Source organism: Alternaria burnsii (genome assembly GCF_013036055.1).
Source record: "Alternaria burnsii strain CBS107.38 chromosome Unknown 731, whole genome shotgun sequence".
Classification (NCBI taxonomy): domain Eukaryota; kingdom Fungi; phylum Ascomycota; class Dothideomycetes; order Pleosporales; family Pleosporaceae; genus Alternaria; species Alternaria burnsii.
The window spans coordinates 1,186,443-1,198,867 of NW_024066115.1; the positions used below are offsets into that span (position 1 = coordinate 1,186,443).

A 12,425-nucleotide genomic window follows, 5' to 3' on the forward strand; every position below is an offset into this window, starting at 1 on the left:
CTCCTTGCCTACTCTCTACATCGTTGTAGATGTTTTGAGAGTCCCGATATGCTGTTGAACATGGGAGTTATCCGAAGATTGTGTGATAAGGGCACCAAGCGGGCAATTGCTATTACGAGGACTACACTGGGCAACTCGCCAATCACGCTTGGCCGCGTGACGTCGTCAATCTCTGATGGCTGTAGGTCATACAAAGATGGACCTTGGAAACCAGATTTCTCGACAGTTAGGTGACTGCGCACGCCTTACAACAACATGGACGATGCTAAAAAAAAATCGAATACATTTCTAAATAGCAGATCAAGCGGTGTGCTATGCGTCTGTATACAACGGACCTGCACCCTGCTGGAAATCTCTACTTGCGGAAAACCCGACTTGTAAACGCCAACGCTGGATGCCTTACTATACAGTACAGAGAGAACCACGTCCAACCAAAAGTGCCTTTGGTTTCAAGTCCTCTGCCACTTGTACCAACAAAAACCCGTCCCCTTCGTGATCCTAGAAGACTTGATCAGGCAGCGACATCCAGCCCCGCCTTCTTCAAGCCGTGCAGAAACTGCTCTTTAACATCCCCCTCGCCACTCGCACCTTGGTCTACCTTGTCTTTATCATCAACCGGCAGCGCATTGAGCTGCGCCATCATCATCCTCTCCACGGCTTCAATACCAGCTTCCTCCGCTTTGCTCAATCCACCCGTGGCCGCGGCATCGTCCTTCTTCTTTCCCTTGCCCTTCGCCCCGTCGTCCGTATCTTCACCCTGAACCATCTTGTCCAATTCTAGTTTACTCACACCGAGCGCATAAATCTGCTCCTCGACCGTGCCCTTAGTGACTAGTCTGACCACCTCGACCTCTCTCGTCTGACCAACACGATGCGCACGATTCTCTGCTTGGATATCATCCTGGGGATTGAAGCTCGAGTCGAAGATGATGACTTTGTTGGCGCAGGCGAGGTTGATGCCCGCCCCACCGCTCTTAGTGCTGATCATGAAAAGCTGGATGGATTCGTCTTGGTAGAAGACGTCCATGAGAGACTGACGTTCTTGAATTGGGGTAGAGCCATCCATGCGCATGAAATTAATGTCGTGATCGTCAAAGACCCAGCCGAGGATATCCATAACCGAAGTGAATTGGGAGAAAACTAGTGCACGATCACCGTTTTCTTTGTACTTTTTCAACAAAGCAAGCAGTGCAGAAACTTTGCCAGAGTCCATCCATTCGTGGTCCTTGAGCTCATATTTCTTAAGAGCACGATACTTGGAGGCGAGTTGGTGGCATTGGTAGTCTTGATACAGCTCTAGTTCTTCGTAGATGATGTCTGGATTGCTTTCGGCAAACATGTCTTCCTTAAGGCAGGCTTTGGACATCTTTCGAATCTTATCGTTGTTGTATCGATGACGGAAGAGTAGGGGGTGTATGGCTGCTTGCCGGAGCTTCATCATGACGTTGGCGTGGTCCTTGACGGGTATGCCTGCCGCTCGGTCTTCAAGGATCTTGCGCTGCTTGGTCAGTTGCTCGTTGTAGAGCGTCCTCTGTGTATCGGTAAGATCGCAATACTCGACGCGGGAAGTCTTCTTCGGCAGGTGCTTGAGCACCTGTACCTTCTTTCGCCGAAGGATGAAAGGCGTCAGCATTGTACGAGCGCGTTGGATACGCTGCGCAGACAGCAAAGAGCTATGTGAATCGCTCTCCATCGTCTTGGCCTTGTGTTTGAATAAGATTTGCAACATCTCCTGAACCTCCTCCTGTTGATCGCCATAGAATACTTGTGGCATCAGGAAACCCAGGATTGACATGAGCTCTTGGAGACTATTTTGAAGTGGAGTTCCTGTCAACAAAATCCTGCAAGTCGCTTGAATCTTCATCAGACTCTTGTAGCGGATCGTGTTCGCGTTCTTAAGCATATGGCCTTCGTCAAAGATGCAAATTTCGGGCCTGCACTTTCTAAGGAAAGCCAGGTCCTCCTTCCTGAAGGTAAGATCGTACGTCGTAATGATCACGTCGCACGTCCTCTGCTTGATATTATGAAGAATGCTCTCTTGGTGAGAGAACCGCTCCGCCTGTGATCCGTAGTACGGCGTAAAGTTGATCGTCTTGGAAAAGCGCTCAAACTCACGACACCAGTTCTCCAATGTCGAACCAGGAACGACAATAAGCGCAGGCTTCCCCTCGTCTTGCTCTTTAAGGTGTGACAGGAATGCGATGATCTGGCAGGTCTTTCCCAAACCCATATCGTCGGCCAGAATACCCGATGTTTTCGTCTTCCATAGGAGATTCAGCCAGTTGAGGCCTACGACCTGGTAGTCTTTGAGTTCAGTGTCTTCGTTCATATTCGCGGGTTGTGTCAAGAGTTTCGTGCGAGTAGCCGCCTTTCGTATATTCCTAGACTCGGTATCGCTGCCATTGGCACTCCGAGGGGTATGGTAGCCTGAGTCACGAGAAGAATTTGTGTCGCTACTATCGTCCAGACTCGTCAATTCAACACCGTCTTCTGTAGAAGCACCAAAAATATCAATACCCCACCGTGCCATGCCTGCAACCATTGGCTTGCCTAGAGCTTCGCATTGTTGAACAACGGAATCAATCGTGGAGTATGCATTCCACATGCCCTCGGTAGATTCCACAAGGCGTTGGCCAGTCGTTATGCGTGGCTTGCGCGCCTTCTTTTTTCCCTTCTCCACTGGCGTGAGATCCACATGGACCTTGCGAACAGCATCAAGAGAGGTGAATGGACGCTGCTTGAAAATCTCCTTGATGTCATCTTCTTTGTGGCTTGACAAGTCAACCATGGCTTCCAGAGTACAAGTGTTGAAGAAATTCAACAAGGCACTCTCATCAAAGTTATTTTCCACCACTGAACCACCTGCATCCGAGTCATCATCCACAACAAGGTCCGCAGCGATACCCTCATCCTCATCGGAAGAGACAACAATCGGCGCTTCCTTCTTCGGCTGATGTTGTGGTCGTTGGGGTGTGGGCTCAGGTGAGGGCGAGAACACGGCCTTCTTGCGATCCTTGCCGCTCTTGAGTCGGCGCTTCTGTTTCGGTGGCTCCTTTTCAGGACTATCAATCTTGACTGGGCTGTTCTGGGTCGCACCTAGCTTGGAGTACTTGTTCTGTAGTGATTGCACAGGCTGCTTCAACCCGCGTTGTGTTGTCTTCTTCACGACTGGCGCTGAGACCTTACGGGCTACTCCTGGTGGAGGAGAGGAGCGGAGCAGCTCGTCCTCGGACTCTTGGTCCGCCAAATACTCGGAAGCATCGTTGAAATTGCCCTTCCTCTTAGTCAAAGCGTCATGCAGCTGCTTGACAGAGCGGTTAGGGTATATAGCCCTCAGTCGATTGACCTTGGCATACATGCCCAAGTCATGAATGTCCTCCATGGTCATTTCCTTCTCTTCCGTCAAGTCTATAGGTATAGCGCGCGAAGGGCCTCCTTGCTGCATAGGCTTCTGTCGCTTGGGTGGCGTACCCGAACCGTATTGTTCTGCCGACCGTTTACGCGATTGATCGCTGCCGTATTTGAAACTAGACAGATCCCAGGTCGGCTTCTGTGGTGTCTCTTCAATCCGCGATGTCATGGACATCTCAATCTTGGACAAGGGTATGTTGCTCCTGTATTCCGACTCGTCCTCGTCCGGGTCGCGCTCCACAGGTGGATCGTCCGAGGTCAAGTCGACGACTGGCTTGCGAACGGCCTGCGGAGGGAAGAAGCCTGTGCCTGGGGGTGCCATTGGGTTGCTGTAGCCCCCGTATGGGCGTTGCGACTGCGAAGGCGACATAACAGGCGGCGAGGAACGCTGAGGGGCGGGCGAGGAACGCGGGACTTGTAATTGCGACGAGGAAGCCGCGGGCTGGACTGGGTGGGCGCGTGGTGTAACTATAAGCGTGGGTTGCGTGCTATCAGACGGCGCCGCAAAGAAGGGAGAACGCTCCCCGAGGATTTGCGTAGGCTGCGTGACGTAGGTGTCTCGGTCCTCGTCGCTGTGGGGAGAAGCGCGCGATGCGACTGGCGGCGGTGAAGACGAAAGTATGGGATCGCGGCGGTACATTTTGTAGCAGTAACTATGGCAGGCGGTCGAGCTGAACGGCGGACGTGATGGTGGTGGTGGTGGTGGTGGTGATGGTGGTATCGCAATCGACTTTTGCCGCCTCGTTCGCACAAGTAGTAGAGCAGAGCAAAGGAAGACGCAGAAAACAATGGCTCAGGCGAACAAACAAAGGCGAAGGGTACTGAACAAAGCAGAGGGCGTAGCCGTACAGACTAAAACACCTGGTCTCCGGAGCGCAGGGAGGGAAAGAAGGGTTTGCCTTGTGACGGGCATGACCAAAAACAATTCACGCGTTCCGAGAACCACTTTACGCGTTGAGAGATTCTTGAGCTTGGACCTCCCCTGCCCTGAGCCTGTTCAATTACGTTACTCGATTCGGCTCAGGCAGGGCCCTGTCAGTCACTCACAGACAGAACACCACGACACATCAACGACTAGAAAAATGACGACCAGACGCATTGTCAACGAGGAGAAGTCGTCTCTAGACTACGATGGGAAGGGCGCTCCCGAGCCGTCCAACACCTCTCCAGCGGTGCCATCGTGAGTCGCCTTTAGTAGAGACTAGTACTGCGACTTACAAGAACCACAGATCGGTCATCTGGAAGTTGATGAGTTTCACCTTTGCCATGATCACGCTGCCTATCGGCACGTACTTCTTCACTGTCAACTTTGTCTTCCACGGTGAGTTGTTCATGTATGTTGTGAAATAGGACGTATTGACTTTCTCTAGGTAACGCAACATGGGCGGGTGGTTTGGCAGCACTCATGGCAAATGTTGTCTTAATCGCATACGTTGTCATGGCATTCAAGGATGACCAGGAAGAGATGCGGGAGGAAGCGGAAAAGTCCAAGAAGAAGTTGTGATTCTTGCTAGTGCATGGAAACCGGGGTTGCAATGTTGCAATGCGTGCTAGGAGAAGCCATTACAAGAAGCTCGTTCTTGCGAGTTGTACTATGAGTACCAAAATCTACTCTAAAGATACACACAAGCTTCTTTGTCACGACTCATGAAAACAAGCTCCTTGTTATGGAAATACAATAGGAGATCTAGTATGAGATCATCACGGCATCACCACAATCAGATGAAAATATCAATGTTGCTCATCAAACCATTATGATTACCACATTACCAGCCGCTCAAAGAGCGAGCTTCTACTGTAGCGGCACCTTTCAAACCTACAAGGAGTGACAATCGCGGTATATACCCTTCCCGCATCCCTAGAACGCCGTAGAAACGCCATCATGCTGTACACGCAGGGTGGCGTAACAGTGGTTCGACCAGACTCCAGAGCCCATGGTGAAGACATTCATTCATCATCATGGCAAGCCCGCATCCTAGAAGCTAGCCGGTGTATTTCTTCCACTTGGACTTCAACTTCAAGGTCTACTCTTTGCTGAATCGCCTCTTGAACCAGCTCTTGCGCTTGTCGCCTGCATCGCTGCTCTTCTTAGACAGCATGGCCGGCCTCGTGTTCTCCGTGGCCGGTGGCCCACTGCCGCCGCCGAGTTTGATTGGTGCTGCCTGCGTGGCATGTTTGGGAGGTGGTGGTGCCATGCTGTTTTGTGAAGGCATGCCGTGGGCTGGCGGTGGTGGCCCCTGTGCATACTCCTCCATAATGGGGCCTCTTCCGAATCCATTAAATCCGTATTGTGAGCCCATATCTTGTTGTGGTGGTTGCACGGGGATGCCTCTTTCAATGGAACTGTTCTCGCTATTGCTTGGGTCGTTTGAGTATAGGCCGTCGCTGTGGCTTCCATTCGAGCCGTTGGTGTTTACTGTGTCGCGCGACTGTTGGTAGCCGTTCATGGGATAAACACCTTGCTGACTTTGTCTCGTGTTCCATCCCGGGTCAGACTGCATGCGGTTGCCATATCGCAACCGCGGTGGTCCGCCCACAGGTCCACCCTGCCCATAGCCATCGGCGTAGCTGTCACGCTGGGTTTGCCTCTGGGGAAAGTAGCCGCTGGCGGTCGAGAAGCGGTTCTGGTCATTGTATCCGCCGCCGCCGCCGCCGCCGTAATAGCTGCTCCGTCGGCTTCCGTAGCCGCTCATGACATCAGTCTGGTCGGCGCGCATTGATTGGGCGCGTCGTCTGTATTCGCCATCAATGGCAGCCTCGAATGAGCGGATTGTGTCGAGCGGGCGCTCCCATCGCGAACGTGTGGGGTTGGAGAGATCGGGATCGGCTGAGGAGGATTAGACGACGATGGCATGGCATACAACGGGGAGAGGACAACTTACCAATGGGGTTACCGGCCGTGTCGGTATGCTGGAAGGAGCGCAGAGAGGCGAGGGTGGGCTTGGTGAGGGCCTCAGCGACTGGGCAGGCGGTTAGCAGAGTGCATGTGAGGGCGGCGATAAGCATGACCTACTGGGCTGCTGCTCATTCATGGCGGCGTTGGGGTTCGCCTTTGAGTTTGGGTCGTAGTGGTCGCTGGCCTTTCTTTCGTGCTTGGTCTTGGACGGGCTCTTGGGGGTTGCGTTGTCGCGGCTCTTGTTGCTCTTGTTACTATGAAAGCTGAGACCGCGCGGGCGCGATTGCTGCTGTGTCGCTTGCTCCATTGTCACAGCGTCGGACGATACCCAGTTTTTTCTGCGGAGAGTCTAACAAGCTACGGCCAACGAGGCTGGTGAGCGGGTATTGCGGAGCTTGGTGGGAGCGCGATGTGCACGTAGCGCGCAGCGTGGGTACTGCAATGAATAGCTGAGACGACGGGCGCGACGTCGCAAAAGCAAACAGGTAGGGTCAAGAATGCAGTGACGATGCAAGTGATGAAGATGTGGAGTGAGACGGAGAGTTGAGCGGCTTGGAATGGAATAAGCTCGAGTGCGCAGCTCGACGCGCGGTGGCCTCTTTCACGTTGGGCACTCTTCGTCATCAACGGCGCGGGCTGTGCATCCCGATTGGACTCTTAGCCCATGCACGACTTCTGAAACGCGCAAGCTGGAGACCTGCCAGGACACGGTGCAAGCCTATCTCTTATCGCCCTCTCTGCTGCTGTGCATATGCCATCTGTTTCCCACCCTTCACCACCCGCTTCACACGTCAATTGACCTGCCAGGACGTCGACAGCTCCATGTTGCTGCACAGCCTACCTCGCCACCAAACGCCCTCGTATCCAAGCACCTCCCGTTAGCATTAGCAAATTTAGACAGCTTCAATAGTCTTGCTGTTCTATGCGGTCTAGCTCCCCGCCAGCGCCAGCCATCCCCATCATCTCCAACCACAACACAACACAACACAACACAACACTCTGCTGCATCCCAAACACTTCACACAGCCACCTGTCGACTAACAGCACTGCACAGTCTGCCTACGACTGCACCGCATCTGCTTACATTTAATACTCGTTCTGCATCTCGCACCAAGTACAGCTTCCCACGAATGCTAGGTCCGGTACACTAGCTACAAGACTAGCCGTATAACCGGATGCTGCATGAAATCGCATTGGCAAGCCTGCATTCTGCCGCTTTCGAAACGCGTAAAATACCACTCAAGACATGTTAGAGATCTGCATCTATACAAGTGCCACCTCGAATGCAAACATCATTATGACATGGGTGATGCGCGGGTATGTGGCTACTGTCATTGCCCGTTGTTCGGAACCCTGTTCCAAGCCACACGGCGGGTTTTGACCGACATTTCGTCCCGGTTGAGACTCATCAAACATGGCCCTCACGTGCTGACATGCTTCATTCATTCATGATTCCGACTTGGTTTTTGGTGTTCCATGACATTCGCTAATTCATTTCTCTCTGTCCTGTCATCTAGCTGTGTGTAGGCATGTTGACCGACGCCTTCGTCGCGACAGCATCCTCACTCCTCCACAGACTTGTCACAGTCTTCTGTTGTGTGTAGAATTGTAGACCAGGCTTGCCGTAAAACGTGTTTGCGCCACCGCCCGCAACCGACTTCTTGTTACCAGTGAAGGAGAACATGGGGAGCTGGCTAGTATCAGTGTGTGTGCCTAATGGTGCTGATTCAAGAGAAACTTACAGGTACAGGAATGGGCACGTTGATACCCACCTGACCGGCCTCAATCTCACGCTGGAAGCGGCCAGCGGTCGCACCCGAGCGAGTGAAGATGGCGGTACCGTTACCGTACTCGTTGGCATTAATCATGTCAATAGCTTCGTCGATGGTCTCGACGTTCAGGCAGACAAGGACAGGGCCAAAAATCTCCTCAGTGTAGCACTTCATATGCGGCTTGACATTGGCGATGATAGTAGGACCAACCTACAAAGTACTGTCAGTGCAATGTCAGCATCACACTTTCAACAGACTTACCCAGTTGCCGTTGGCGTACTTGTCGGACGGGGGCTTTTGACCACGTCCATCAAGGAGGATAGTTGCACCCTCCTCCTCGGCGCTCGCAATGAGATCTTCAATCCTTTTCTTTGACTGTGGGCTGATAACAGGCCCAAGATCCGCACCCTCCTCAAAGCCACCGTTCATGGAGAGTTCTTTTGCGCGCTCAGCGATTTCAGGGACCCAGTCCTTGGTCTCACCGATCATAACTAGAGTGCTTAGAGCCATGCATCGCTGACCAGCAGCACCAAAGGCGGCTCCGGCAATAGCGTTCAACGCATGGTTCTTGTTGCAGTCGGGAAGGACAGCAGCGTGGTTCTTCGCACCCAAGTTGGCCTGAACACGCTTGCCTTGAGCCGAGGCGCGCGAGTAGATGTACTCTCCAGCCTTGTTGCTACCGACGAAGCTAATCGCCTTGATGCGAGGTTCGTCGATGATGAAATCAACCGTCTTAGCCGCACCATGTACAATGTTGATGACGCCCGGAGGGAAGCCAGCTTTCTCAGCAAGCTCTGCAAGTATCATGCAAGCACCTGGGTCGCGTTCCGAGGGCTTGATAACGACAGTGTTACCGGTAACAGCGGCGATGGGGATGGTCCAGAGGGGAATCATGGCAGGGAAGTCTGTTGTAGCACATTAGTACAAACCTCATCTACCGCCAGTCGTGTACTCACTGAATGGGCATATGGCAGCCACAACGCCCAATGGCTCTCTGTAGCTGCGTGTCTCCATGTCCTTGGCGACCTCGAGGACTTCGCCAGTCATCTGTGTCGTGATACCGCAGGCAGTCTCAGCAACCTGTAACCCACGGAGCACATCACCACGTGCATCCGCAAATGTCTTGCCCTGTTCCAATGTAATGCTAGCAGCCAACCGATCCCAGTTCTCGCGGATCAAGTGTGTGTATTTGAACAAGATCTGCTGCCTGTGAAGCAAGCTAGTCTCCTTCCATGGCTTGAATGCTTTCTCAGCGCTGTCCACGGCGGCCTTGAGCTCCTCATCTGTGCTCTGGGGCACGCGTGTCACCAGATTGTTGGTCGCAGGATCATGCAGATCAATCCATTGTGTCGCTTTTGAAGCCACGAACTTGTTGTCGACAAAGTTTTGTGTGTCTGCAGGCGATTGAATTGGCTCGTGGTTCATGGGGTACGACTCAGTCGCTGCAGACGATGCTGGCTTCAGGTGCTGGGCAGTGGCGTGCAGCCGCCGTGCGGCAACTTTACTTTGGTTGACTGGCGACGACATTCTGGCACATAGAGGAGCTGCGCGAGGAAGAGACGAGCGGGCGGTCAGTCTTGGGAGGCGTGCGAGCGCTGTGCGGGAGAACATGGTGCAAGTCAATTGCCGGGTGTGCGGAGCAACGCAAGACGCAATTGAAGTTGGACAAGTTCTCTGGGTAATCAAGACATGGAAATTGAACGAGATTAGAGAAGAGTCCACGTCGCTTGCGGCTGTTAAGGGAAAGCGATTCCGAGCTGCCTTTTGGGAGCTGTTGCCGGAGCTTTGGAGCTGGGCCCCACTCCCCCTCCCGAGGTCTATGGATATCGAAGGCTTATCCACAACGCCCTCATCCGCGGCGGCGTGTACGGCGTTTGTATGGCCACTTCTCCTATGTCCGGTTATCACGTATATACTCCATCTGGATTAGCTCATATACATGTTGGCACGTAAAAGGCTTGTTGATCAAACTGAGTGTATTCTTATACTCCCATCCTGTACCCCAGGTGCTGCGTATCCCATTTTAAGGAGCAAACGCTCAATACATAGTCATAGCGCCGTGAATCTCAAAATGATATGATACTACAAATCAGGAATCCAATTGCGGAGGGTTGAGGTTATCCTCTGAACCGACCCTCTGGTATTCTGTTCCCAACCCCTACTTTCTTCGTGGGATACTTTACTTCTCACGCCATGGTTGCGACTACCTATGAGGCGTTTGATCGAGTGGTGCGCTTGTTGACCTCAGCCTGAGCCTTCTCAGCTCCAGTAGCGACAGCCTCAGCAGCCTTGTCCTTGGCATCAACGGCAGTCTTCTTAGCCTTGTTTGCCTGTGCCTTGAGCTGTTCTTGCGAAGGTGCAGCGCCAGAGCCAAGAAGGACAGAGGCGAGGATAGCGAAAATGGTGACAGCGATAACACCGATACCGCCAGCGACCTCAGGAACGAACTTGACAGCCTCAACGGGGTCGCGCTTGGCAATCTCGATGAAAAGGTTCAGCTTCTCCTTGACGTAAAGAACTGGGTCATCCTTGAAGACAAGGTCGGAGGGCGACTTGGGTGTGTCCTTGGGCTTGGGCTTGTTGGCCTCCTCTTCAGCCTTCTCGGCGGGGTGCTTGAGGTCGAACGTCTCAGCCTTGAGCTTCTCAGCGTCGTCGATGGAGTGGCCAATGTAGATGTTGTCGAAGAGAATGTCCTTCTGCATGGTCCAGATCTCGAAACCAATCTATGGCATGTTAGCAAAGGTTCTGTGAAATTAGGGTAATATCAACTTACAGCACCAATGGGCTCAAAGTTGGCAGGGGTCTTGTCCTCGAAGTAGTCGGGGTTGGCAATCTTCTTGGGAGCCCAGACACCCTTGTAAGCCGGGTTGTCGATGAAGGGAGCGGTCCACTTGCCCTTGTAGGCAGGGTTCTTCTTCATAGGAGGCTCCCACTTGCCACAGCCAGAAACTTCATCGCACTTGGGGTTGGGAACGGTGGGAGGAACCCAGTCACCGTCTTCCTCGTCATCCCAGTCCTCAGGCTTCTCAGCCTCGGGGTCAGGAATGGTGGTGAGCTCATCCTCAAGCCAGTCCTCAGGCTTGGTGGCCTCCTCGTCGACAATCTCAAATGGCGCGTCCTCGTCCCAATCCTCGGGCTTGGTGGCCTCGGGGTCGGCAATGCGAGCATCGTCAACCCAGTCTTCGGGCTTTGTGTCGTTGGGGTCGTCGATCTCTGCCTCGGGGTTGACAGAAGGGGTAAAGTCCTCCAAGAGAGTACCGTTGCGAACGGACTCGCCGTCGATCTTCATCTCGAAGCTCTGGTCGGGCTTGACGATGAGGGTGTAGAGGCTGGTGGTCTTGACGATACGAGCCATGGGAGGGTTCTTGAGGTGCTTCTCCTCGTACTCGCCGGTCTTGGGGTTCTTGTGGCGGAAGATGAAGTGGACCTAGAGAGTCAGCTTGGTTGGTTGAAATGTCAGAGAAGCCGTACCTTGTTGGTGGCACCGCACTTGTCGGGACCGAACATGATGATGTAGGGAGACGCGTTGGAGAACTCCTCAGCGTGGAGAGCTGCGTTGTCCTGGAGGAGCTTCATGTACGCACCACCGCACTCGAGACCGTCTGTACTCCTGTTAGAACACTCGGATGATTCAACGATCAGTGAGTGACTTACCCTGAAGCTTAACTTCGTACTGAACAACGAGGGTGTCATCTTTGTTGTCAATGGCCTTGGGGAACTTGGCGGAGATGGCATGGTGGGCAGCCTTGTCCTTGATGACCAGTCCCTTGTCGCCCTCCATACCCTTGAGTACGGCAGGCTCCTCGACGGACCAAGTACCAACGTATGCCCACTCCTCGTCGTCGGCCTTGACGTCCTTCTTTGCGTGCGAGGGGTTCCATCGGGACTCCCAGTCGTCGGTGAATTGTTCGAGGAAAGGTGCCTTGAGCTCTGTGGGCTAGAAGGTGTTAGTGCGATGGCTTGTCAATTGGCCATCCCAGAAACATACAGTAAAGGTAGGCTTTGCGACCGAGGTCGACGAAGACGCGGCTTCGGAAGAGCTGGCATCGTCTGCGCGCGCAACGGCGGCAGCGAGCGCAACGGTGGCGCCAATTGCAAAACGCATCTTGCTTGCCTGCTGTCTAGGGTAGAGCAGAGGTCTTGGGTGAGGTTGAGGTGGAGGAGAAGGGTTCACGGGTTGATGGGTAGGGCAAGGTCCTACATAAATATGCTAGTACTGTGAAAGCCAGGTGTCTTTAGGAAGGCGTGCGGGCACATGCAGCTCTCCACTAGGGCCGCAGGCGCGCCTGCTGCCCCATGCTCAACGGCTCTGATAGATGATTCTGGAATTGCTTCACACAATTGAC

General features: G+C 53.4%; 5 protein-coding genes across 5 annotated transcripts; 1 reads left to right on the top strand and 4 right to left on the bottom strand.

Moving 5' to 3' along the window:
* Positions 1-511: 511 nt before the first annotated feature.
* GT037_007049 (snf2 family helicase atpase) lies at positions 512-4,051 on the bottom strand (the record flags this gene model as incomplete). The annotated part of the gene is made up of 1 exon (XM_038932096.1): positions 512-4,051. One exon carries the CDS (start codon positions 4,049-4,051, stop codon positions 512-514), a length of 3,540 nt encoding a protein of 1,179 aa, XP_038785568.1.
* A 442-nt stretch (positions 4,052-4,493) lies between these two features.
* Positions 4,494-4,915, top strand: GT037_007050 (vacuolar atpase assembly integral membrane protein vma21; the record flags this gene model as incomplete). Its single annotated transcript, XM_038932097.1, has 3 exons — positions 4,494-4,591; positions 4,641-4,732; positions 4,782-4,915. The coding sequence occupies 3 exons, from the start codon at positions 4,494-4,496 to the stop codon at positions 4,913-4,915; spliced, it is 324 nt and encodes a 107-aa protein (XP_038785569.1).
* A 520-nt stretch (positions 4,916-5,435) lies between these two features.
* On the bottom strand, positions 5,436-6,614 carry GT037_007051 (uncharacterized protein; the record flags this gene model as incomplete). The annotated part of the gene is made up of 3 exons (XM_038932098.1): positions 5,436-6,238; positions 6,294-6,371; positions 6,425-6,614. The coding sequence occupies 3 exons, from the start codon at positions 6,612-6,614 to the stop codon at positions 5,436-5,438; spliced, it is 1,071 nt and encodes a 356-aa protein (XP_038785570.1).
* Positions 6,615-7,820: 1,206 nt separating this feature from the next.
* Positions 7,821-9,690, bottom strand: GT037_007052 (methylmalonate-semialdehyde dehydrogenase; the record flags this gene model as incomplete). Its single annotated transcript, XM_038932099.1, has 4 exons — positions 7,821-7,997; positions 8,050-8,289; positions 8,341-8,984; positions 9,036-9,690. 4 exons carry the CDS (start codon positions 9,688-9,690, stop codon positions 7,821-7,823), a joined length of 1,716 nt encoding a protein of 571 aa, XP_038785571.1.
* Positions 9,691-10,286: 596 nt separating this feature from the next.
* Positions 10,287-12,184, bottom strand: GT037_007053 (calreticulin precursor; the record flags this gene model as incomplete). Its single annotated transcript, XM_038932100.1, has 5 exons — positions 10,287-10,802; positions 10,853-11,506; positions 11,551-11,681; positions 11,734-12,016; positions 12,068-12,184. The coding sequence occupies 5 exons, from the start codon at positions 12,182-12,184 to the stop codon at positions 10,287-10,289; spliced, it is 1,701 nt and encodes a 566-aa protein (XP_038785572.1).
* Between the last annotated feature and the right edge of the window lie 241 nt (positions 12,185-12,425).